This window comes from Pan troglodytes, chromosome 2 (genome assembly GCF_028858775.2).
Source record: "Pan troglodytes isolate AG18354 chromosome 2, NHGRI_mPanTro3-v2.0_pri, whole genome shotgun sequence".
In the NCBI taxonomy this organism is placed as follows: Eukaryota; Metazoa; Chordata; class Mammalia; order Primates; family Hominidae; genus Pan; species Pan troglodytes.
Window position 1 is genome coordinate 135,570,072 of NC_086015.1, and position 26,846 is coordinate 135,596,917.

Consider the following 26,846-nt stretch of genomic DNA (forward strand, 5'->3'; position numbering starts at 1 on the left):
AAAAATTCGCCGGGTGTGGTGGTGCACGCCTGTAATCCCAGCTACTCAGGAGACTGAAGCAGGAGAATTGCTTGAACCTGGGAGGCGGAGTTTGCAGTGAGCCGAGATTGTGCCACTGCGCTCCAGCCTGGGTGACAGAGCGAGACTCCGTCTCAAAAAAAAAAAAAAAAAAAACAAAAAAAAAAACAAAGATAAAAGTAAACTGAAAACAAGAATAGAAATGTCTGCTAACATGCTCTGTGACCTTGATCAACAGCTTTCCCTGCTCTTGGCCTTGGTGTCCTAACTTAAATGGGGAAACTGTGATCTCTCTCAGCTCAAAATTTACATGACATTATTTACATACCAAACCTGCCCTACGCTTCCTGGAAACTTTACTATTTATGAGTGTGGCTCCTCCTTCCCTTTCAATCCCTTAATTAAATAGCTTCCCCTCTACAGGCTTTTGAAGTGGTAGCAGTTCCTCCTAACTCCTGCCAGAAACAGCTCTCCTCAACATGAGAGCTGCACCCCTCCTCCTGGCCAGGGCAGCAAGCCTTAGCCTTGGCTTCTTGTTTCTGCTTTTTTTCTGGCTAGACCGAAGTGTACTAGCCAAGGAGTTGAAGTTTGTGACTTTGGTAAGTAGACTTTTCTCATTGCTTTTTCCTTAAAACTGTGTTCCCAGCAAAATCTGATAAGGCAAGCGTCAGCTTTCATCTTATCCTTGGATTGTTTTATCCTTGGATTGTTTCCCAGAGACCAGGCTCTGTTCAAACTCAGAAAGTGAATAATCAAGTTTTGCAAGTTCCTCTTAATGAAGACCTAACGTGTCCTAACAAAAATATTTTTTGGTCACTGGTTTTTTAGGGGTTGCTTTTTATTTGCTTTTGCTGATGTTATTTATTTACTTACTTTACAACTGCCTTGAATTCAGATTCCTTTTGACAGCCACACCAGTCCAGAAGAAGCCACAGCTGGCGCTGTTTATGTACCAAGAGCGGGCTTCATTCAATTTAATGATTATTTGTTTGCAAGCCAAAAAACAGTCATTTTCTGAATTAAGTAGTCCTTTCATCTTTGTTTATCAGGAAATTAGAACAAATATTTGTAAACAATCTTGAAGCATAAAAGTGAATCTAAATTTGGAATTTTAGGATGATTTTCTGATATATAGATTTAGTTGACGATTAAAATCATTGGTACATGTGACCAGTTATGAAAAAAGGTGGGGGGTGGCTGATGCATAATATCAAGAAAAGAAAATATACTGTTGACATTGTTTGAAAATAGATGGAAAGAGGGTTTGCAAAGTGAAGGGGATTCATCATGTTACCTAAGAGTCTGATTTTCTGTTTCTGTATCTTTTTTTCCTTCTGTTTCACTCTTTCTCTGCCTCTAAGCCTCTAAGCTGCTTCTTGCCTTTCCTCTCTCGTTTTCTTTCTCTTCCTTACATTTTTTTATTTGAGATAGTGAAAGTGGGCTGATAAGTAGGTAAATTTTCTTTCTGTCAAGTATACTCAAAAATTATTTTTATAATTTGAAGGAAAGTCACTGTTTCCTTAAAAATTAAAGTTCAGGCTATTTTTTTTTCAGCATGGGATATTCAAAACTCTTTACTTTCTACAGAAAATATGATACCCATGTGCTTATTTGAATCATTATTCTTATAGTCCAGTAAATCCTTACTAGGTCATGAGTCAACAATGACAGAAAACCCAGTGAAACAAATTATCAATTTATTTACAAATGATTCACCAGCTGTCAGACTTCTGTGCAGAAAAAAATATATAATACTGTGTGCCTTCTTTAACCCATGTGAGCTAGGCTTGTACTTCTAACAGTAGTTTTCTTGCTAACATGTGCATGAAGCAAGTTTAGGGACTGTAGAAATTGTACTGCATCTGCCGTGCTTGTAATACTGTAAACCTGTGACAAGCTGGTTGAGTGGCAATCTTCTGAGAAATCCAAGTTACTCCAAGTTCACTGTACATGATGTATTCCCTCCTCCATGTTTTACCCAAGTTAGCCCAGGCTAACTTCCTTTGACTACCAAGTTGTTGTGGGTTTCCTATATTCAGGGACTGCAAGTTAATTCTTTCCTGAGGAAAGCCAAAATACAAAGCTAGCTCTCTTAGAACTAAAAAAATTAACAAATATTGCACAAAGCCAGTGTTAACTATTTTTTCCTACCATGATTTCCTTCCATTAATGGTAGATGAAGGGCCACTTAATACATCTTTCTTGGCCCTTATAAAACAACGTCCATCTAAGTACTTAAGCCAGTAAACATCAGTTTCTTATTTTTATTGACTAAAGAGAATATTCGACTATAAGTGGTTAATTTATACAAATGAGAAAACTCTTAGAAAATTATTAGGAGAACCAGAATTTTTTTAAAAGATGCCCATGATTAAAGTGGTAATATTAATGATAATAACCAATAGTCAATTGAGTGCTTACTGCAAGCACTTACTGCAATTGAGTGCTTACAAGGCACTGTTCTGAGTGTTCAATATGAATTGTATCACATAAGCCTGTCAACAATCCTCTAAAATAAGGTCGTTAAATAAAATATGGGATGACCATTTGAATTTGAACTTCAGATAAATAGCAAATAATTTTTTAGTCCCATGCAATATTGGGCATCCTGTATGTTTATTTGCCAAATCTGGCAACCATTCTATAAAGTTTTGTAAAACTTATTATTCCTATTTTATAGATGAAGAAATTGAGGCACAAAAAGGTTAAGCATCTTGCCCATGGTCACACAGATGGAATGGTGGAGACAGAATTTGAACCCAGGCTCTCTGACCCTGGATGCCTTTCCCTTTATCACTAGACATGGTCTTTTCCTGCTGTGTGTATATAACCCAGCACATGGAGCTAGTCTGAGATCCCCCTGTAAGGTTTGCTGGATTAGCTTGACTCTGAATCAGCAGGTGGTTCCCTTGCTTTTCCTCTGTGATCCGAGAAAAATAAATCCTCCCCAATTCTGAAAAGCTGTTCTCAGCAGAAAGAGGAGGAAACTGTCCTTGGTTCTTGTTCTCAGACTAACTGAAGTGCCTGTGACCCATGAAATGCTAGTTTGACAAGTTGTTAACAGGTGTACATGGGGAAAAAATCAGTTTCAATAGTCAAGTTAGCTTTGGGAATAGAACTGGGTTAAACTGTGTTTAAAAGGTCTCTTTAATGCAGTAATCCTAAGTCTTTAACATGCTAATACGCACTGTGGCTTTCAAGGAAAAGATCTAGTGTTTTCCAAACTGTGTTTTCAAATTTTTGATTACAGCATTCACCTCCCTCTTTTTTCCCCAATGTCCTGTAGAAAACACTGAGAGAACTGACATTTTTAACTTTATATGGAAAGAATAGTAAATATGGTGAATCTAGATGTCCTCATCAACCAGCTTCAAAGACTATCACCCATGCAATCTTGTTTCATCTGCATAGCCACTCATTTCCCACACACACCCACTTGAGTTTTTTAAGTTATTTCATGCATCATATTATATCATCCAGAAATAGAAAAATGTCATTTTAAAGCATCCCGTCTCCCCTAACCCAGAGAAAACCCACAAGTTCAGCTGATCCAAGACAGAAAAATTCCATCTCATTTCACCAGTGTTAAGAAAGGAATGATGACTTACAAGGTATACACTCTTCTCATTCTTCATGGTTGACTTTCTTCATGCAGAATTCTTAATCAAGTAATATAATATTCTTGGGTTTTTTTTTTTTTTTTTTTTTTGAGACAGAGTCTTACTCTGTCGCCCAGGCTGGAGTGCAGTGGCATGATCTTGGCTCACTGCAACCTCCGTCTCCCAGGTTCAAGTGATTCTCCAGTCTCAGCCTCCCAAGTAGCGTGCGCCACCATGCCTGGCTAGTTTTTGTATTTTTAGTAGAGACGGGGTTTCACCACGTTGGCCAGGCTGGTCTTGAACTCTTGACCTCAGGTGATCCACCAGCCTTGGCCTCCCAAAGGGCTGAGATTACAGGCGTGAGCCACTGCGCCTGGCATAATATGATATTCTTGATGGAAGCAGCCTCCAAATTCTCAGCACACAATCTATACACTGGAATGGGCAACTTCCACATTATGGACATGAAGGACCTCCTAGCTACTAGGGAAGGTGGAGCTAGAGGATCACTTGAGCACAGCAGTGTGAGGCCACATTGAGCTAGGATCACACCATTGCACTCCAGCCTGGACAACAGGGAAAAACCCTGTCGCTTGGGTTGGCTTATAAAAAGAGGTACCAGAGGCTGGGTGCAGCAACTCACACCTGTAATCCCAGCACTTTGGAAAGCCGAAACAGGAGGATTGCTTGAGGCCAGGAGTTCAAGACCAGGCTGGTTAATATAGTAAGACCTCATCTCTGCAAAAAAGAAAAAAAAAAAAGATGGACCAGATAAAATTCCACTGAAAAGCAAAAATCAGGTCTCCTGCCTCAGTTCACAAACAACGTTACATACAATCTCTCTCCCTTGCTGTATGGCTCCTAATCACTATATCCAAGGAACAGCCAAGCTGTCTGGAGACCACAGGTTTTCCAAAGACATTTGCCGGAAACAGCACCGTGTGCTGAGAGTTGGTACTGAGCCAGCTCAGTTCAGTTTGCTTACATGAGCTTCTCCCCAGATTTATGCCAATGCATTTCACAAATTTTCAGGGTGCAATTGGCCAAGACATTTCAGCCAACCAGGTTATTCCTGTGGGTGCTTCTCAGTATCCTAAATGCAAAGGAATAATTAATTATTCCTCTCAGCCAAGGAAATAAAAGTAGGGAGAGATGATTAGAAATTAACAGAGGTATGTCTTGAAGGAGAGTGCTGTTTCCCATTGCTCAATAGGTAGTGCTCATTTGCCCTATATGCTGCAAATTATTGTCAGCAGGAAAGGAAGTATATATGGTAGCTAAGCTAAATGTCTGAATAATATAACAACAAAAATAATTATAACAAATATAATAATAAATCCCATATATCAAATGCATCCTGTGTGCTCGGTATTATACTGATGGCTTTACATATATTACACATTTAATTTTCATGATGCTCCTGGATGAGAAATAATGCTTTTGTGTTTTACATGAAAGGAAATTGAGGAAAGGAAAGGGAAATTGAGGCATGCAGAATGTTAAGTTAAATCATTTTCCCAAGGTCACCCAGCAGGACCTTGACAAAGCAGGAGTTTGAACCCAGGTCTAACCAACTGAAAACCCAGACCTTTTCTGATATATCATACATCTTCTACACAACATAATACACAGTTTTTACAGCTTCCCTTATTTGCAGGCCTCTGTGTTCGTCCCAGTCTCTGGATCAAAGTCTTATTAGACTTGTCCTGATTGCTTTACGGGGAGTACAGAACATATTCTCATGCTGATTCCTTTCAAGGTCAGCCAGCTTTCCTTCTAACCTCTGAAATGACACTCATTTACATTACTCAATTATTTCTGCCCAAACTATTTTATTTTTAATTTTCTTTACCAATGGATTTATTTCTTAGGTCCTAAAAGAAGAAAATAAAATAGCCTTCTACTCATAGTTATCTTTGTGCATCAAGAGATTTTCACAACTTAGAGTATACCCTAATAAAATAATAAGAAGAATTTAATGTCAGGGGATAAGGTTCCTTTTAGGACTTCCAGAATCATCCCAAAGTTTTATGATGTGTCTCCAATTCCAAACCTGAAAGGAGAACATGATGGTTTATGAGACTTCAATCCAGTCTGGAAGCAGACTCACTGTTCTAGAAGCAAAGGCACAAATGAATAGGATAGAGACTGCTACAATTTGAATGTTTGTCCCCTCCAAAACTCATGTTGAAACTTAATCCCAATGTAACAGCCTTAAGAGGTGGGGCCTTTAAGAGGTGATTGGGCCATGAGGGCTCTACTCTCCTGATGGATTAATGGATTAACAGATTAATGGATTAATAGGTTATCACAGAAGTGGGTAAGTTATCATGTCAGTGAGTCTATTATAAAAACCAGTTTGGCTCTCAGTGTGCCCCTTCTTGTCCTGTCATGCCTTCTGCCATGTTATGACACAGCACAAGGCCCTCACCAGAAGCTGACTAGATGCAGCTGCCTGATCTTGGACTTCCTAACCTCTAGAATTGTGAGCAAAATAAACCTCTTTCCTTTATAAATTTCCCAGTCTCAGGTATTCTGTTAAAGCAACAGAAAATGGGCTAAGACAGAGGAGAAAGACAAGAAGATGAAAGAAAGGAAAAAAAAAAAAAGCACACATAGCACACCTTGCTGATAAATAAGGATGACAATCAAAAACCCTCATGAAATGAGAAGATTGGAAAGAAATCCATAATGTGCCTGGAAGTACTAGACCCAATCTGAGATTCACCTGTTCATCAGAACAGGCCTTTTTTGCATATTACTATGTTCCAGGCACTGTTTTGGGGTTATAGCAGTGCTTGTGACAGCAAGGGTTCTGCTTTCAAGGAGTTTCTAGGGAGAGGGAGGGAGCCAGATTTTTTTTAATTTTAGTAAAAACAAAAAATAAGAAAACATCGGGAATATTTATTTGAAATAAAACAGTGAGATAAGATAGAGATTGAGCAAGAATTATAATGATGGTCAAGGGATGTCTCTCTGTAAAGGTCAAATTTTCAGGACAGACCTCAAATTGATGAGTGGTGTGTATGCTGAGAGAAGAAGCAGACTTGAGACATTCAAAGCAGACAGGACATCAAGAGCAAAGGCCCTGAGGCTTGAGCAAATTTAGTATATTGGATGTAACAGCAGGAGGGCCCATGTGGGTAAGCTGAGGACATCAAGGTGAGAATATCAAGGTGGGTAGGGACCAGACCAGGTAAGATCTTGTGAGCCCTTGTAAGGACTTTTAATTTATGCAAAGAGCAATAGAACATGATATAATGTCTAAGAGTGATGAGGATATAAAAGAAACAAGACTAGCCACATACAACTTGATAATTGTTGGAGACAGTGGTGGGCTCATGATAAAAATCTCCACTTTTAGGCTGGGCACAGTGGCTCATGCCTGTAATCCCAACACTTTGGGAGGCCAAGGCGGGTGGATCACCTGAGGTCAGGAGTTCAAGACCAGCCTGGCCAACACGGCGAAACCCCGTCTCTACTAAAAATACAAAAATTAGCCAGGCGTGGTGGCAGGTGCTTGTAATCCCAGCTACTTGGGAAGGTGAGGCAGGAAAATCACTTGAACCTGGGAGGCAGAGGTTGCAGTGAGCCAAGATCATGCCATTGCACTCCAGCCTGGGCAACAAGAGCAGGACTCCATCTCAAAAAAAAAAAAAAAAAAAACTCCACTTTTGTATATCTTTACATTTTCCACTGGATATAGCCTCGACTGTACTCACCAGGTTCTCCACACCCTAAGCCACATGCCAGATTTGTTTAGCAGATTCAATGGAGCAGGTTCATTCATGGGGGCACCAAACCAAAAGTCCTTTTAAAAACAGTTACCTATGATTTAAAAGTGTGAAGTGATTGTAGTATGGTGGGGAAACAGTGGGCCAACTATCATGAGAATTAGGAGATCTGGACAGCTACATGATCTCTTTGATCATATAGTTTTCTTACTTGCTCAGTGCAGCAGTAGTGCCAACCTGTCCTCAGACGGGGATGTAATAATTAAAAGAGGTAGCAGGGGAAAATTCTACAAACCATGGAGGGTTGTGCAAATGTAAGGAATTATTTTTTTTTATTTTTTTTATTTATTTATTTTGAGACGGAGTCTCACTCTGTCGCCAGGCTGAAGGCAGTGGCACGATCTCGGCTTACTGCAACCTCTGCCTCCCAGGTTCAAGTGATTCTCCTGCCTCAGTCTCCCGAGTAGCTGGGACTACAGGCATGCGCCACCACACCCAGCTAATTTTTGTATTTTTAGTAGAGATGGGGTTTCACCATGTTGGCCAGGATGGTCTTGATCTCCTGACCTCGTGATCCGCCTGCCTCAGCCTCCCAAAGTGCTGGGATTATAGGCATGAGCCACTGTGCCTGGCCAGGAATTGTTATTATCTTGGATGTCTTTCTATTACAATTACCACTACTACTGCAAAAATCCTAATTGCTAATAAAGTATTTTTAGGTTTTTAAAGGATTTCATAGAGTATGATTGCTGGACTGAGCACAGAGGTAATAATTGGTAGAGCAGCAGTTAAGAAGATTGCTCTACCACAGAATTAAAAGAATGTCTTCGCATAGTCCAAGAACTCCAGCTGAATTTTGAAACTCCAAAAGCTCAAGGAACACCAGCTTCACATTTGCCTGCGGGAGGGGTGTGTGCACACATTTTGATTTCCAGCCCTGAAAGTGGAGAATGGTTTATTAAGTGTTTCTCCAGGACATCCCTTCCAAAGGGTTGACAGCATGTTTGAGCAACTACCTTGGAAACACTTAAAACCTACTGAAATGTAGGGGAGTACAATTATTTCTGAACTATGGGCCAGAGTGAGAAAGCTTGCCCAAGTCTCATGATTATGTTCCAGTTCTCTGCTCTTCAAAACACTCTGCTAAGGTGACCACACTTGTTTTTCTCTCTCAGGCCATTCTGTCATTTAGTTGCATAACCTCAGTTCTATTCTTTCAATAATATACATAGTTCACAGTGCCTTCGGGGTAGTTTCCGTATCAAGGTTTTGGTTTCTTCTGATACAAAACACACACACACACACACCCCTTCCAATCCTAGAGGAAAAGAGTATATTAAGTAGAGTTAATAAAGAAGCGTTAGATCCCAGACCATTCAGATTTAGCTGGTGGGACTGTGAGGAGTGTGATCATGCAGAAATGAAGCTCTCACAGGTGGTTAAGTATGCTGGAGTTGGAGGCACAGCCTGTGTTTGAATATCCACTCTACCACTTCTTATATGCTGTGTGAGTTTAGACAGGTCACTTAACTAAGCTAAACTTCCTCATTTGTGAAATGGAAATAATAATAGTAACTGCTTTGTGGAACTGATGAGAAGATTGCATCTATGAGAAGCACTTAGCACAGTTTCCAGGACAAAGTGAATGTTCAAAAAATGTTAAGGAGTTACCATTGTGGTTATAGGTTGGTGGGAAGCATTGTAAATTATTTTATTACAATGTCTCTCACCTGACTTCTCTTTGGCTAACTCAGTGGCTCTCAACTTGGGGTGATTTTCTGCCCCTATGGCAGAAAATGTGCCTTTTTCAGTTGTCACAGCTGGGGAATGTTACTGGCATCTGGTGGGTAAAGGCTAGGGATGCTGCTAGACATTCTACAATGCACAGGACAACCCCCACAACAAAGAATTATCTAGCCCAAAATGTCAACAATGCTGAGGTTGAGAAGCCCTAGAAACTAAAACAGTGTGGGGTTTGTAATTTATTGAAACCATGTAACAACTTTAGTTATTCAAAGACACATTTACCTGGGATATAAAAACTCTAAAATGTACTTCAATTGTGGAAAGAGGCATCAATGATTAACCATAATCATTTCTGATCATGACCAAGTCACCCCTGAGACTAGTAACTGCAGGTGCTCACAAAAAAATATGCAGCTGTCCTTCCTGCCTTCAGGGGATCATTCATGAAAGTAATTTCTCACCTGACAAAAATGATAGCTTAACATTTACTGCATCATTGCCCCTGTTTCTGTAGACTGTTCTACCGAAGTTTTAATTTGTCACTAGTTTAAAGGGCCAAAAGATCTGTTTTCTTCAGATATTAGAGACACAAACCAAGCATCTCCCACTTTCTTGGAATTCCTTCTCAAAAATGACTAAAGTCTGAGACTGTTTTCTTATTTAATGTCTATTGAATTCTGTTTTACAGAATTTCAAAAGAGCAGGTTCTTAGCTTACTTTTCAATGGAACATTTTAGCCAGGTAGTATAAGTACAGGTGCGGGTAACCTCAGATAAATCAAGGTGTTATGCAGCTGTCTCTATATTAAAAATATTTGCTGACATCAGTGTAGACTTCATCTTGTAGTTCTTCAGTGTTTTCTTTCCTTATCTTTTGCTCATAAGATGGCTTTGTGTTTGGTTTGATATTATACTGAGAAAGCATATTAGAATCAAAGCACCAAGATTTCAAAAGTCCAGACTACTCTTCCCAAAGAGAAATGTGCAATCACAATAGCATGACATGGGTACAAATATAGAAGTATGTTATTAAAGTATTGAGAATTAGCTTTCCTAACCTCCCCACCTGCAATCTTTTACTCCTAATCTCCAAAAAATGAACAAATCATTGGCTCAAAATGGTCACAAATTGTATGTGGTGTTAAAAATCTATTATTTTTATTGTATATAAAATGTTGCCAGGTGTGGTGGCTCATGCCTGTAATCCCAGCACTTTGGGAGGCCAAGGCAGGTGGATCACTAGGTCAGGAGTTCAAGACCAGCCTGGCCAACATGGTGAAACCCCATCTCTACCAAAAATACAAAGATTAGCTGGGTGTGGTGGCATGTGCCTGTAATCCCAGCTTCTCGGGAGGCTGAGGCATGAGAATCACTTGAACCCGGGAGGCAGAGGCTACAGCGAGCCAAGATGGTGCCATTGCACTGCAGCCTGGACGACAGAGCGAGACTCAGTCTCGAAAAAAAAGAAAAAAAGTTATACTAGTTGGGCACGGTGGCTCACACCTGTAATCCCAGCACTTTAGAAGGCCGAGGCAAGTGGATCACCTGAGGTCAGGAGTTCGAGACCAGCCTGGCCAACATGGTGAAACTCCGTCTCTACTAAAAATAAAAAAATTAGCTGGGCATGGTGGCAAGCGCCTGTAGTCCCAGCTACTCAGGCGGCTGAGGCGGGAGAATTGCTTGAACCTGGGATTCGCAACTGCACTCCAGCCTGGGCAACAGAGCAAGACACTGTCTCAAAAAAAAAAAAAGTTATACCACTATTACTGTAATCATTAAGGGAAGAATACTTCTCATCAGAGTTTGTCTGCAGTAAAGTACTCTTGTCAGCTTTGTGTTCCTTTCTGTCCTATCTTATGTACAAACCGATCTCCATTATGTGTCACCTGCCTTCTAATGGCTGATCATCTTGATTCTTACATTACCTGAAACACAGTGAAAGTGTTAGTGAACTTAGAATAGTGGTTCTTAACTAGAGATTTACCCAGGGAGATTTTTTAAATCCTGATGTCCTGGCCACATCCCAGACTAATTAAATAAAAATCACTAAGGTTGAAAGCCAGTCCTCAGAATCTTTTAAAACTCCTTAGGTGATTACAATGGGAAGCCAAAGTTAAAACCAATGAGTTAGAAAAAAAAAAACTACTATAATGAGCAGAAGCAAAACACCCAAGTGACGTTTGTAACATCACTCTCTCACATCTATTTTCAGGTGTTTCGGCATGGAGACCGAAGTCCCATTGACACCTTTCCCACTGACCCCATAAAGGAATCTTCATGGCCACAAGGATTTGGCCAACTCACCCAGGTTGGTTGGACTTTTAGCTAAAGATTGTTGATGAAGCTGGGTGTGGTGGCTCACGCCTGTAATCCCAGCACTTTGGGAGGCCGAGGCAGGCAGATCAACTGAGGTCAGGAGTTCGAGACCAGCCTGGCCAACGTGGTGAAACCCTCTCTCTACTAAAAATACAAAAATTAGCCAGGATTGGTGGTGGGCACCTGTAATCCCAGCTACTCGGGAGTCTGAGGTAGGAGAATCACTTGAACCTGGGAAGTGGAGGTTGCAGTGAGCCGAGATCGCACCATTGCACTCCAGCCTGGGCAACAAAAGTAAAACTCCATCTCAAAAAAAAAAAAAAAAAAAAAAAAGATTCTTGATGAGTCTCAAGGGGAAATGTATATAGAATTGTCTGTTTTGATATTTTTTGCCCTTCTGGCTTTATTTAAATGTAAGAGATGTACATGAACAAAGACTATATGAGCTTAGAAATGCTGAAGAGAGCCAAGTGGTAATCATAAGCCAGGATTTGAATTTCTTAGGCTTCACATGAGAAAGTGAAAAATAGTCTTGTAATCAATAAGCTGAATCAACAGCATTGGGAAACATGATTCCCCAAAGTGCTGATATCAGAATATGATTTCTTGTCAGCTGGATATATTGGGATTTGACCTTCCTTATAAGTGGTCAATTAAACACAGGGAGCCCTACTTTCTGAAGAGCATCTGAGGAGAAGGTGAACTGGGGAGCAAAGCCATCTTTAGTCACTGTTCCAAAGCCCTATTCCCTTTGCTTGTAAGATTGGATGACTCTTCTGTTTGGAGCCACAAGACCAGGTGAATTGCTTCTGTCCTGATCTGTTTAAATATATTAATTAAGAAAATGTCACAGAATCTTTAGAGTAGAATGTCTCAAAAACTAATGGGTCTTAATCCTGCCAAACATTGGGATTATCTGGAGAGGTTTAAAAAATATATTGATGTCTGCCCGGGAGGTTCTTATTTAATTGGTCTAGTATGTGTCCTGGGCATTGGGATTTTTAGAAGCTCCTTGGTGATCAGTTCACTCTAATGTGTAGCCAAGGCTGAGAATTTCTGCCCTGACTATATTTCATAGAGGAGAAAACTCAGGCGGGCTATTTGAGACCAGCATCTTCTGTCTCCCAGGTCAAAGCTCTTCTCACCATAGCCTACCCATCTTCTGTCCCTTTGAATGAAAGAGAGGCTACAAAAATTCAGATTTACTTGTTAATACCTATGGCTATGTATACACTCCTGTTCTGTTGCTATGTTTTCCCATTAAGACCAAAAGATTCTTCTAGGCTGCAGGATCTGAGTTCTTCTTCTGAAGAACCTTGATTACCCATCAGATTCTATTAGGGCAGTATTTCTCAAGCTTCCATGTGCAAATGAATCATTTGGGAATCTTGTCAAAATGCAGATTCTAATTCAGCAGGTCTGATGTGGGACCTGCAATTCTGCATGTCTAACATACTCCCAAGGATGACAATGGCACTGGTACATGGACCACATTTGAAGTGACAAGGTTCTAGGGCTCAGATTCCTACACTTGTCTAGGTACTTTTTGTTTTTGTTTTTTTTTTGAGATGGAGTCTCACTCTGTCCCCTCAGGCTGGAGTGCAGTGGCTCGATCTCAGCTCACTGCAGCCTCTGCCTCCCAGATTCAAGCAATTCTCGTGCCTCAGCCTCCCAAGTAGCTGGAACTACAGGAGAGCACCACCACGCCTGGCTAATTTTTTATATTTTTAGTAGAGATGGGGTTTCGCCATGTTGCCAAGGCTGGTCTCAAACTCCTGAGCTCAGGTAATCCACCCACCTTGGCCTCCCAAAGTGCTAGAATTTCAGGCCTGAGCCGCCACACCCAGCCTTGTCTAGGTACTTTAAATCTACATAATCATAAGATGATGGCTGTCTAGATCAGTGTCTAGGTACTTTTAATCTGCCTTGTCTAGGTATTTTTAATCTGCATAATCATAAGATGATGGCTGTCTAGATCAGTGGTTTTTAAAATGTGGTCCCTGGACCAGCAGCATCACCATCACGTGGGAACTTCTCAGTAACGTAAATTCTTCACGCAATACCCGGTGAACCATAAACTTTGGAATTAAAGCCCAGAAGTCTGTGTTTTATTGAGTCCTCCAGGTGATTCTGTGCATGCTAAAGTGTGAAAATCACTGCTTCATACAGACGACTATTTAAAAAGTCAGCTGTAAGAACACAATTAGACCTAAAGTACCTGCTTCTCCGCTACTCAGGTCATGGTATATTATTCCTTTCCCACCTCGTCCCCATCCTAGATGGGAAGTGATTATAGTGGTGGTCAAGCAAATGACAAGTGTGACAAGCAAATGACAAGTGGGACCAAGCAGCAGCCACCGTAACAACCTCCTCTCTGGCTCCCAAAGCTCTAGTAAGGCTCTGGATTAAAGACAAACTTGAATGCTGCGTTTCCAAAGCATGGTGCTCTACTATCTGCATCTGAATCACTTGGGAGACTTGTTAAAATGCAGATGTCAGGGCCCCACTCAGGAACTAATGAGCTGGAATCTCTGATGGAGATGCTGAGGAATCTGCATTTCAACATGCACCGCTGGATGATTTTGTTTCTGATGCACAGTAATGGTTGTGGACCACTGAGCTAATGCAGTGCATCTCAGTGATTACTGTCTATCAGAAGCTTGTTAAAAAATATTCTTGAGCTCCACCCCCAAAGGTTCTGGTTCAGTAGGTCAAGGGTGGGGCCCAAGCATTTGATTTCTATAATGCTTTTAAGTGAAGCCAATACAGACCACACTTAGAGTAACATGTTCTAATTTTTTTATGAACCAGGAATTAATAAACTGGGCAGATAGTAAACCATTGCCCACAGAGGTTGAAAGAGACTTTCAGATTCATCGAGTCTAATCTCATCAGATGGTTGAGCTTCTTCCACAAAATCCCCACCAAGTGGGTCTCTTTGAATGCTCTACCAACAAGGATCCCACTATGTCAGAGATGAACCATTTACTTAAATCAGATCAATCACCCAACTATCAACTAAGCACTTACTATGTGCAAGTCTCTATGTTAAGTGCTAATGAAGATAAATGAGTTTTCTCAGGGAGTCAGGGAACTGTAACTAAAGAGTACAGCTCTTTTGTTTTCACTTAAATATGTGTCATTATTGTGGAACTATTAAACCACACCATTGTTCATTCCACACACATAATGGAAAAAAAAATCAACAAATTTTTATGATAGTGTGATTCATAGAACTTACTTTCATTAATTTTTGCTTTTATTTTTTTCCTATAGCTGGGCATGGAGCAGCATTATGAACTTGGAGAGTATATAAGAAAGAGATATAGAAAATTCTTGAATGAGTCCTATAAACATGAACAGGCAAGTTGGGGAGCCAAGAGTGGGAACTTTGATCTTTGAAATAATTAAAATAATTCTGCATATATAAAAGTGCTTTGCCTGTTTTCCAAGGAACTTATACAAGTCAGAGGTCTTGTTTACAAATATATTCATCTTTATGCAACTTTTTGTTCCAAAAAGTTTGTGAATATGAGTAATTTCAAGATGTTATGAACACCTGAATAAATACTTTGGCTTGACAAGTAGCCACTGCTTAATTGATCTCATTTGTCAATTCAACTATTGGCCAACCAGGTTGCTTTGTACCGTGATCATAATATTGCTCATTCCTTAACAAGTATTATGATTCTGATATTAGCACAATGTCTGTAATATTTCACTGTGGGTATCCTGTCCTTTCTCTAATACCTTGGCAGCTCTGTAGAAAAAAACCTCATGTTCCCTTTATGTTCGCTTCTGCTTTGATTTTCCTACTCTAGGTTTATATTCGAAGCACAGACGTTGACCGGACTTTGATGAGTGCTATGACAAACCTGGCAGCCCTGTTTCCCCCAGAAGGTGTCAGCATCTGGAATCCTGTCCTACTCTGGCAGCCCATCCCGGTGCACACAGTTCCTCTTTCTGAAGATCAGGTCAGTACACTGGGAAAACCAGGAGATTTCAGATGGACCTAGAATGAGGAAGGCAGGCTACTCAGCAGTTGTGGATTTGGGAGTCTGGACACTCCTTGAGCTGTGCAGTTTTAATTCTTTCTTAAATAAAGATACAAAGGACAATTTAGGACATGGAAAACCCTAGCTAAGAGAGAGTAGGAACCAAATTTCTCTTTGGATCTGTATGATCCACTTTGTTTTGCCACTCTTGCAACTCTTGGCAATTTGCCCCCTCATCGTCATACACAGAGAGAGAGAAAGAGAGAGGCAGAGGGAGAGAGACGAGTCCCCCAGTGTTCTGCCTTAATTCCCAGGCTTTTGGTGCCCCAAACAGGTTTCTCCACTCTCCAGATTATCCAAAGATATTTATACCGCCAAACACTCCTCCACTCATGAAAATCCACATTCCTAGGTAGAGAAAAAAAGATTTGAGTGCATAATCATTGCCTAACATTTTATATGAATCATTGTGTTACCTTTCATAACAACTCTGAATGGACAATATTCTTGCTCTCCTTTTATAGTGAGGGAAATAAGTGCTTGGAGAGGTTAAATAACAAACAAATTGGTCCAAAGCAACACTGCTGGCAAGCATCACTCTGGGATTAAAACTAGGCCTATTTCATTCCAGAGCAATTTTCTTCCCTATAAAATCATGATTCTCAGACTTAGCTGCATATTAGGATCACGTTGTTTTTTTAAAAAATCCTGATACCCAGGGCACTCTCCGTAAGAAATCGGAATGTCTGAGGGTGGACCCAGGCATCAGTGTTTGAAAAATAATCTCCCTCGATGATTCCAGTGGGGAGCCAAGTTTGAGAACCAGTACTACAAACTAAGCTGCCTGAATGGGGCTGTTTGAGAGAAACTCTCAAACGTGTTTACACAGGGTGGGACCGACCAAGCTTACTTTAATCTTTTCAGAGGAATGGGTATTTTTAAAGTAGTAATAGATAAATCTAACTAATCTTCCAGGTGTGAAACTTAAGGCTATATGAAAGAAATAGTTTGGGACAAAGAATCCCTTCCTAATTTCCCTGCAGTCCCATCATAGGCATGACCATCGCATCTCTTTATGGCTGAAGCTTAGCCTGACTGCTGGACCCAGACTTTTGCCCAGTGACCTCTGGGGAAGGTTACTATCCTCTTTGTCCTGCCAGTACCCCTAGAAATTTGACTTAATTGCTGCATCTAGGGACTTAAGGATTTTTCCCAAATGCTGTGTAGAAAGTCACTGGAGTTAAATCTACTCCAACCATTTTTCTGCTGTTTCTTGAAAAGACAGGATGATTTATTTACATCTCTTTTCCTTCACAGAATCAGGAGGGAAGTATTGTGATTACCAGTGTTCTTAAGCATTTGTGAATATTTTATTCCAAAAAGAAAAAAAATCACTTTACCAGCCTTTCCTGCAGAGATAAAGACTGGAGGTCAGGTGCGGTGGCTCATGCCTGTAATCCCAGCACTTTGGGAGGCCGAGGCGGGCAGATCACCTGAGGTCAGGAGTTCGAGACCAGCCTGGCTAACATGGTGAAACCCCATTTCTACTAAAAATACAAATATTAGCTGGGCATGGTGGCGCATGCCTGTAATCCCAGCTACTCGGGAGGCTGAGGCAGGAGAATCACTTGAACCTGGGAGGCGGAGGTTGCAGTGAGCCGAGATCACACCATTGCACTCCAGCTTGGGCAACAAGAGCGAAATTCCGTCTCAAAAATAAGTAAAAAACAAAACAAAACAAAGACTGGATAGCAGCACCAAAATTTAGCAAAATGTAGACCACAACAGCTATTTAACAATTAATCCTGAATGATAGTAATTAAGTTACACAGAAAGAGAATGCAGGTGCTAGTAGAAGACGAGGAAAGAAACAGGGAGAGTGAGGGAGAGAAAGAGAGAAGCAAGGAACATTATCTACCTATGGCTTCCATCTATCTGATTCACTAAGGTCAAAAAAATTCTCTCATATCAACTAAGAAATCTAATGAAACCAATCAACACTAGCTTATTCCTAGCATTTAGCTGTGCTGAATGCTGTAGAGAAATAGGAGGCGAAGTTTTTCTAATTTATAGTTTGATGAAAGCAAATTAGCATGTGTGAAATGTGTAGAAGACATTATAAGATGGCGGGCAATAATTTCAAGTACAAGCCACATATGCTGGGTGAAGTCAGAGAATGAGACTTACGTGCAGTTACCACAGGGCAGTCGTTCAGGTCTTCATAAAGAGAGTGAGAACTTGAACCAGACCTCAGAGGAGAGGGAGGAAGGAGAGGAAGGCAGCACAAAAACATGACCATGAGTGAATATGTAGAATGCCAGTTCTTCTGTGCCCAGAGTTCATATTTAGAAAGAGAATGAAAATAAAATTGATTATATTGGACACAGATTAGATAATCCAAATTTAATAGCCAGGAGGAATCTTGAGTTGAAAGAAAGGCAGTGTGATGTTAGAAGAAGGGCTGAATTTGAAGTTGGAAAACCTACATCTGAGCGCCAACTACCGCTTCAGATATATGACCTTGAGTAACCTCCGTAAACCTCAGTTTCCTTTCTGTAACATGGGAAAATAGCACCCACCTAACTTCTTCTTAGGGATTTGTGAAAGTCAAGTTAGCTAAAAAATGGAAAACACCATAAACTGCAAAATTCTGGACAGATGTCTCGGTGATTATTCTGTTTATTTTCAGCCTGACTCAATTTGTGGATGAAAAAAACTATCATCCAGGAAGTAATTAATTAAATTCCAGGCCTTTTAATGAACAGTCTTCTGCTTTTTCTCTTAACAATATAATTTCTCCTATGGAACAATTTGAAAGCCATGCATGCAAATTTAGACTAAAAGCAATGGACATAAAAGAAACCTGTATACATTCTTCGGTATTATGCACATGTGATGAGTGGTACTTTTGGGCACTTGCCTGACAGTAGCTTGGACAGAAAAGACACTGGAGCCTCAGAGAATAACTATTGAAGCAATTCTGGAATTAAGAAATAAGGCCTGAAATGAGATGGTAAAATATGTTAGAGGAAGAGAAGCAAGGTAAGACAAGGTGACACACAGAATCAGAAATGATGAACAGGAAGCAACTTTTAAAATAAATGTTTTCTGAGTAGCTACTAATATGCCAAGCCCTGTGCTGGGCATTGACATTGCAGCAGTGAACAAAACAGACATGATCCTGGCTCTCGTCAAGTTTATATTTTATAGGAAATAGATGATAAAGAAGTAAAATAAAATAATGTCAGATGGCGATGAGTTCCTGGAAAGAAATGAAACAGGTTAATATGATAGAGACTGGCCCAGGATGGCTAGAAGAGGGGTAGAAGTCAATGGTGGAGTGTTCAAGGCAGGAAACAGCTTTAGGCAGAGCTCCTAAGCCAGTGCCTTCCGGGACAGCAAGAAGGCCCAAAGTGTTGCTGGAGAGGAGTGACAAGGGACAGTAATAGGAAAAGAGGGCAGTGCAGTTCCTAGAGGCCAACTCATGCAAACTCTTGATGTAGTCTGTGTGGTGGTGAGTTTTGATTTTATTTTAGGTAAAATGGAAAGCCAATGAAGGTCATGAACCACAAAATGACATGATCTGATCGATACTTTAAAAAGATTCATGCTTAAAAAATAATAATAGGCCGGGCGCGGTGGCTCACGCCTGTAATCCCAGCACTTTGGGAGGCCAAGGCAGGCGGATCACGAGGTCAGGAGATCGAGACCATCCTGGCTAACACAGTGAAACCCCGTCTCTACTAAAAGTACAAAAAATTAGCCAGGCGTGGTGGCAGGCGCCTGTAGTCCCAGCTACTCAGGAGACTGAGGAAGGAGAATGGCGTGAACCCGGGAAGCGGAGCTTGCAGTGAGCCGAGATCGCGCCACTGCACTCCAGCCTGGGTGACAGAGCAAGACTCCGTCTCAAAAAAAAATAATAATAATAAAAGGTATTAGTGTAACTGCTGTGTGGAGAATGAATTAGGATGGCTGAAAGAGTGAACACTGATTTACCAAATAGGAAGTTCTCACAGTAGTTGAAACACAAGTTATGGTGGCTAGGACTGGGAGGGGACTATGAAGATAAAAAAAAGAGGTCTATTTTGAAATAGAAGGGGATATGTTTTGAAAATAGAGAAACAAAAGTGACTATGAAGTAGGTTGATAAATTCTGCCACTAACAAAAGCAGAGAAAATTACAAAGAGGGAATGGTTAAAAATGAAGTTGAATTCATTTTAATATGATAGAGGCTGGGGAAGGATGGCTAGAAGAGGAGTAGAAGTCAGTTGGGGAGTGTTCAAGGCAGGGAACAGTTTTATGCAGAGATCCTAAGCCTATGCCTTCAGGGACAGCAAGAAGGCCCTTGTAACATGTACAAGTTTAGCCTTGTACATGTTAAATTTGAGGAAAAAAAAATCCAAATTAGTTATTTCTACCAAGGGCTAGAAATACAGGACTAGTCACAGATGGAAAGTAAGGGCAACAAAATAAACTTGAGAGCCACAAACCTGTGGGTTACAGTTAAAATTATAAAACACTGTCAAAATTTAATTAATTTTAGGAAATTCACTTTGTCCTCACAACAGGTTTTTGAAGTATATTTTTCTAAGTATTTAATACGTACTTTTAACAGTCTGCAAATTTGCAAAAACTGAAGTTAATGAGTGGTTAATTGACTTAAGATTTTTTCCAGAATCAAATTCCTTTCTCCATACATACATGCGTTGGGGTGTGTGTGTGTGTGTGTGTGTGTACAGATGTGCACCTCCTGCAAGAAATGAAAGTGATTGGGAAGGAAGCAAGATAACAGTTATTCACGTGGAAGATCGAGAAGTGTAAATATTTACCACCAACAGCTCAGTTATATTATGGCAAGTTTATGAAAGAAAAAAAGGATTTTCAATTCTGAATACATATCCTACTATTTTAAGACCTATAGATCATTTGATTCTTTCTCCCCAATTTTGGAATTTCCACCCAGCTCAAAACACATTTGAATCTTTTATTAAGGTTGCTTTGAACCTAATGAGGCTTAAAATATTGCTGCAGCATATTTAGCAAAGTTTTTCTGACTCATAACAGTTTTATGATTTTTCTCTTATCCTCAGTTGCTATACCTGCCTTTCAGGAACTGCCCTCGTTTTCAAGAACTTGAGAGTGAGACTTTGAAATCAGAGGAATTCCAGAAGAGGCTGCACCCTTATAAGGTTAAAAGCTAGTTTTGTTTAGTGGTACTTGTTAGTTTGTTAGTGGTACTTGAGTGTGAGGGCCAAGACACAAGATGAAGCTTTGGCTTCTTAAAAAGATGGGACGAATGCATCTGTCAGTGGCTGGTTACAGCAATGGGTTAGAATATTTAATGAGGGAGGTCATCACTCCTGCTTCCCTTCCCCGTACAGGGGTCACAAGCCAATAGACAAGCCAGTCCTTTTGAATCCTTTACTCATGGCCTTGAGAGGAACCAGGTGTGAGTAAATGGCTGGATGAGAATAAATATAAGTCTAAAATCACCTGCCTTATTCAGGCTGAGGGGCTGGGATTATTGTCTTTATATACAAAGGATAGTCTTTTTCTTTTGTTTCTATTTTGCAAAATACCCATTTTCAGCACAATACAAAAGGTAGATATAATGCTGTGTACTTTTTAAAATAATCTTTTGAATATAATACATTCATACTGTCCAAAAATTAGAAAATATCAAAAGGAATACAGTGGAAGCCTCCATGACCCCACAGGTAACCACTAGCATTATTTTCTAGTAGTCTTTTATGTATTTATTTCATGCAGTCTTTTATGTATTTTATGTAGTATTTTATGCAGTCTTCCAATTTCCTTATGCATATACAAACATAAAAATATATTCTGATAGTTTCTTCTTTTGTTACATGAAAATGGTATACTATTCATAGGATTGGGCACCTTGGTTTTCTTTTGTTTTTGGTTTTTTTTTCCATTTAAGAAAATATATTGGAAATATTTCTATATCTGTATGTAAAGAGTTTCCTCCTTTTCTTTCTTTTCCTTTTTTTTAAACAAATGTGTAATATTTATATTTATGCCATCATTTATTTAACCAGCCCCTATTGATAGGAATATGGGTCATTTTTCAATCTTTCATTTTTACAAACAGCATGTATGAATAACTTGTGCATCTAAATAGTTTCACAAGAATACCTGTGGGATAATATCCTAGAAGTAGACATTCTGGGTTAATCTGAAATATTATTAATTTACCCTCCAAAGAGGTTTTACTACTTTCTACTTCTATCAGCACTGCATGCAAATGCCCATTTCTCCACAACTTTGCCAACAGTATGTGGACCACTCTGGGGATATTTGCCAATCTGGTAAGTGGAAAATAATATCACTAGAAGCATCCATCCCCTCTAAAATTAGGAATAAGACAAGGAAGCTCACTATTATAACTACTGTACAACATCGTGCTATAGTACTTTTTTTCTTGTGATGAGTGAGTTTGGGTATCTTCATCTAGTTAAATACCATTTTTTGGTTTGTTTTTTGATATTGTATTTCTTTTTTAACTTTTATTTTAAGTTCAGGGGTACAAGTGCAGGTTTGTTATATAGGTAAACATGTGTCATGGGGGTTTGTTGTACAGATTATTTCATCACCCAGGTATAAAGCCTAGTACTCAGTGGTTATTTTTCCTGATCCTTTGCCTCCTCCCACCCTTCACCTTCCAAGAGGCCCCAGTGTGTCTTCTTCCCCTCTATGTGTCCGTGTATTCTCATCAGTTAAATGCCATTTATATTTCCTTTTATATCAATATCCCTTGACTATTTTTCTTTTGGATGATTGATTTTCCTTTTACTATAAGTTTTTAGAAGCTTTTTTCTATATATTTTAACATTTCTGTCTGTGATATTTTGTGTGTGAAAAAAACACACTCAATGTGTTTTTTCCTATTTTTCTCACTTGACAACACCAATCAACACAGACAGAAGACTTCTGTGACCAAATATGGGGGACCTCTCTGCAAGAAAAGGCAGCCCGTTCTGCAGTAGACACCAGCTGGGTGACCTCCAATTCAGTTTTGACACCATCTATTTGGAGATAGCATCAGATCCTACAGGTTGAGGGCTCAGGCCCCAAAACTGGCCGCCCCCAACCCGCCACCTCAGACACAGATGAAAGTCCAGACCTCCAAACTTCTGACAGGCTGGCTTTAAGTTGGGGTTCCCACAACTTCCGCTTTGGGTTCGATCAGTTTGCAGGGGCAGCTCACAGAACTCAGGGAAACACAGTTACCAGTTATTACAAAGGATATTACAAAAGATATAAGGAAAAGGTCAAGGAGCTTGCCTGCCTTCTTCAGGACCACCACATTCCAGGAACCTCTAAGTGTTCAGCTCTCTGAAGGCTCTCTGAACCCTCTCCCTTTGGGCTTTTTATGGAGATTTCATTGCATAGGCATGATTGATTAAGCCACAGGCTATGGGCTATCAACTTAAATTTTAACTCCCTCCCCTCCCCAGAGGTTCTGAAGTAGGGCTGAAAGTCCCAACGCTCTAATCCTGGCCTTGGCTTTCTGGTGACCAACCCCCATCCTGAAGCTGGCCAGGGACTGCCAGCCATCAATCAATCATTAGCATGCAAAAAGACATACTTTGGAGACTCCAAGGATTTTAGGAATTCTATGGCAGAAAATGGAGATGAACACCAAATAGAAGGCCGGGCACAGTGGCTCACACTTGTAATCCCAGCACTTTGGGAGGCCAAGGTGGGTGGATCACCTGAGGTCAGGAGTTTGAGACCAGCCTGGCCAACTTAGTGAAACCCTGTCTCTACTAAAAACACAAAAAATTAGCCAGGCGTGGTGGCAGGCGCCTGTAATCCCAGCTACTCAGGAGGCTGAGGCAAGAGAATCACTTGAACCCAGGAGGCGGAGGTTGCAGTGAGCCGAGATGGCGCCACTGCATTCCAGCCTGGGCAACAAGAATGAAATTCCATCTCAAAAAAAAAAAAAAAAAAGACCAAATATATATTTCATAATATCACAGATAATGAATGGCATTTTTTTAAAAAAAGTTTGTCTATTAACTGCTTACCGTGTTCTTGCCATGTAGGTTCTGTATCGATGTATTCTTATATGGCTTCTATATGTTGAGTCATGTTTAGAAAAGCTTTCCCCACTCCTAGGTTATAAAGGAAGTCTGCAATGCTTTCTTCTAATTCCACTCTAGCTTCATTTCTCATTTATATATTGAATTCATTTACAGTTCATACTGGTAGAAGGTATCCTGTTTAAGTTTTTTCCTGGAAGATTATCTAATTGCTCCATCATTGTTTATTGAATAGTTCATTTTTTTCCTACTTATTGAAGCTATTATATATTAAAATTCCCATAGGTGTGGGGTCTATTTATGTAATTTTTATTCTGTTTAATTTTTTATTAGCCAAAACTTGGGTTTTAACTATTAAGACTTTATAATATGCTTTAATATCTAAAGGGCTAGCCATCCCTCATTGCTTTTTCTGAGTTTCCATGGCTATGTTTTAATTTTCTTTGTGAACTTCAGAGTCAGCTTGTCTAGTTCCAGAAGTATTTTTTAATTTTTAGTATTTTCATTAGGATCATATTAAATTTATTTAACTTAGGGAGAATTTGCAACTTTTTACTGTCAAATCTTCCTAAGAATATGGTACATGTTCCTACTTGTTTTATCTTAAAGATTATTTTAGGGTTTTCTTCATATATGTCTTTACATTTTTTGTTAAGTTTGTTTCAGGTTTACAGTATCTCCAGTTTTCAAAAATGTGTATCTCTGATTTCTTCCTTTTGCCTATTTGCACTGGCCACTACTTACAGTATAATGTTATGGGCAGTGTTGGTAGTGGGTATTCTTGTCTTATTTCTGATTTTAGAGGAGTTTTCCTAATAAGCATACAGGCTTTTGAACCAAAATAGACATATTTTTATCAAATTAAGGAAATATCCACCTTTCTTATTTTCTTGAGTGTATTTTTTTAAATCAATATTAGTTGCTTAATCTCCTGAATGATTGTTTTAACATTTTTTAATACAATCAAATTATTTTTCTCCTTGGATTAATTACAATGATTGATTACATTCATAGATTTACCAATGTTGAACAATCTTTACATTTCTCAAATCAAACCCATTTCCTTTTATGTGACATTGAATTACTTCCTGTTATTTTACTTACACCTTTTGCATTGATATTTACAAGTGGCATTGAACTAATAGTTTTATTTTGGGGGCAATCTTTGTCAGTATCAGTGTTACACTTAATTCATAAGAAGTTTTTGAAAGTTTTCTTTCATCTTCTATGCTCCAGAACAGTTAAAATAGCATTAGAATAATTTACTCTTGAAAAGCTTGGTAGAATTCCTCTATGACAGTCATCTGGCCCTGGAGCTTTTATGTTTGAGAAGATGGCAGTAGGAGCTCTTTAACAATAATTTCTATTATTTTATGAAAATCTATTGAGGTTAATATTGGCAAATTGTAGTTCCCTAGAAATTTCATCCATCAGACAGACAATATCTTCCAAAAGGCTTCCCAGAAATGGCTGCCAATTTCAGCAGTCAGATAGCTGAACATTGGGTCTCATTATTGTGACATTCCAAGAAACATACAGAACCTAGCAAAAGATTTGCATTCCATCCAAGTTTTATATGTATAGCCAAAGACCAAGCCCTATTTGTGTTGCATGTTCCTGGATGCTTTGGCCTGAAATATGCTTTCCTTTCTCACCTGGGACATATTTACACGTGAGTTATACTTTACCCACTTCTAAAAAGAATCTGAGGCAGTACACTTCAATCCAATTCCAGCACGAACCAGGAACATGTGGCAGTCAGCCAGCATCTATCTACATTTTAAATGTAATAATAAGGAATAATCAATTCGTGTTTGTAAAATTCTTTGGAATGACATTATCGTAACCAATATTACTGGTGCATTTTTCTGTGAAGAACAGCAGTTCTCAACAGGGGCGCATTTGCCTCACAAGGAACATTTGGCAATGTCAGGAGATATTCTGGGTTATACAAGTGGGAGATTAGGAATGCTACTGGCATCTAGTGGGCAGAGGCCAGGATACTGTGAAACATCCTATAATGCATAGGAGAGCTCCCTACAACAAGGAATTGTCTAGCTCAAAATATCAATAATGCTGAAGCTGAGAAACCTGTGTAGGAATTTTTCTTTCTCTGTTTGTGTTTCAGGATTTTATAGCTACCTTGGGAAAACTTTCAGGATTACATGGCCAGGACCTTTTTGGAATTTGGAGTAAAGTCTACGACCCTTTATATTGTGAGGTAAAAGAAAAAAAAAATCACAGGTTAACTTGCAATCTGATTTTATGATTTATGCTTATTTTGAAATAGATGAATATCTTTTCTTTCACTTCTTTATGAATGTATTACTTATACTTCTTTTGACATTGAAACGTAATTCACAACTTCCTTATATTAACTTGAAAATGCTGACTTCTCTTTTCTCTCTATTATTATTTCTGTTTTCACCCTTTAGAAAATTACAAGCAAAATTGCTTTTCTTCTATGAGTTTCCACTTTAGTTTTTTCCCCCCTTGGATTCAGTAGGAGCTTATTTATTTTGCAGCCACTCAAAAATGCTGGGTTCCTGTCCTTGGTCTTAATGAAAAAACAATGTTGTTATAAAGAAAGAGGGGGAAATTACCTGATTTCTGAATGTAGAAATAAACAAGCAAAATATAAGCCAGGCTATTTATATTTGCTTAACAAGAAAGAACTTCTTTCTTGCTTTGCGATGCATTTGAAATACCGTTTGTGGCCAGATAAATTACGATTGCTTTTCAAGGTTACATGGTGTTTCTCACTCACCATGCTCCACCTTCTGGCCAAAAGGAGTACTCTCTGTTCCTGTTTTCCCAACTAGCTCACTAAATATGGGGCAAGATTCTGACCACCCACCTAATTCATATTGACTTCTAACTTTGAGGTCATCATGAGAGTCTGGGGGGCAGCAATTACTTCCGTAGTTCTATCTTAATAACAGATGACACAGTTTGCCTCCATCCATCCTAGAGTTAATTGACCCAATCACATGCTACTTTCCCAGTATTTTCACTTTATCATCAGCAACTATTTCAGTGAAAATTCATTAGCATTGTAAAAGACTCTTCAGTGAAAACAAGAGCCCCCATTTTTGTTCCAGTCATAATTTTTTTTTCTTCTTTACTACAGTTTGATCTGAGCTATTCCAAAATGTGGTCATGTCATGTGATATTTTTTCCAAATCTCTCTCACTTATTTCCTCTGTAGGTCACTCCACTTTGGTCTCCTCTTTCATGGACTCGCTTTCTCTCACTCTTAATCCTGCCTTTGAAACTGGGGGACTCCTAATCAACTCTTCCTAATGGGTAATAAATATTGACACAAGGTCTCTACCTGCCCTGCTTGTACTTAACCATTCATTTAACGCATAT

At 39.5% G+C, this 26,846-nt stretch overlaps 1 protein-coding gene across 3 annotated transcripts in view; it reads left to right on the forward strand.

Annotated features, from left to right (window-relative positions):
* The first annotated feature begins 347 nt into the window (after nucleotides 1–347).
* Nucleotides 348–26,846, forward strand: part of ACP3 (acid phosphatase 3) — a 54,325-nt gene continuing 27,826 nt past the window's right edge. For 2 of the 3 annotated variants that reach the window (XM_016941939.4, XM_016941940.4), the window contains exons 1-5: nucleotides 410–617; nucleotides 11,309–11,404; nucleotides 14,689–14,775; nucleotides 15,234–15,386; nucleotides 25,603–25,695. In XM_016941939.4, the coding sequence (XP_016797428.3) occupies nucleotides 498–617; nucleotides 11,309–11,404; nucleotides 14,689–14,775; nucleotides 15,234–15,386; nucleotides 25,603–25,695 (549 nt within the window). In that variant the 5' untranslated portion in view covers nucleotides 410–497. Of the gene's footprint in view, nucleotides 618–11,308; nucleotides 11,405–14,688; nucleotides 14,776–15,233; nucleotides 15,387–20,498; nucleotides 20,598–25,602; nucleotides 25,696–26,846 lie in introns of all 3 variants that reach the window. The other variant, XM_063807194.1, reaches the window with a different exon arrangement.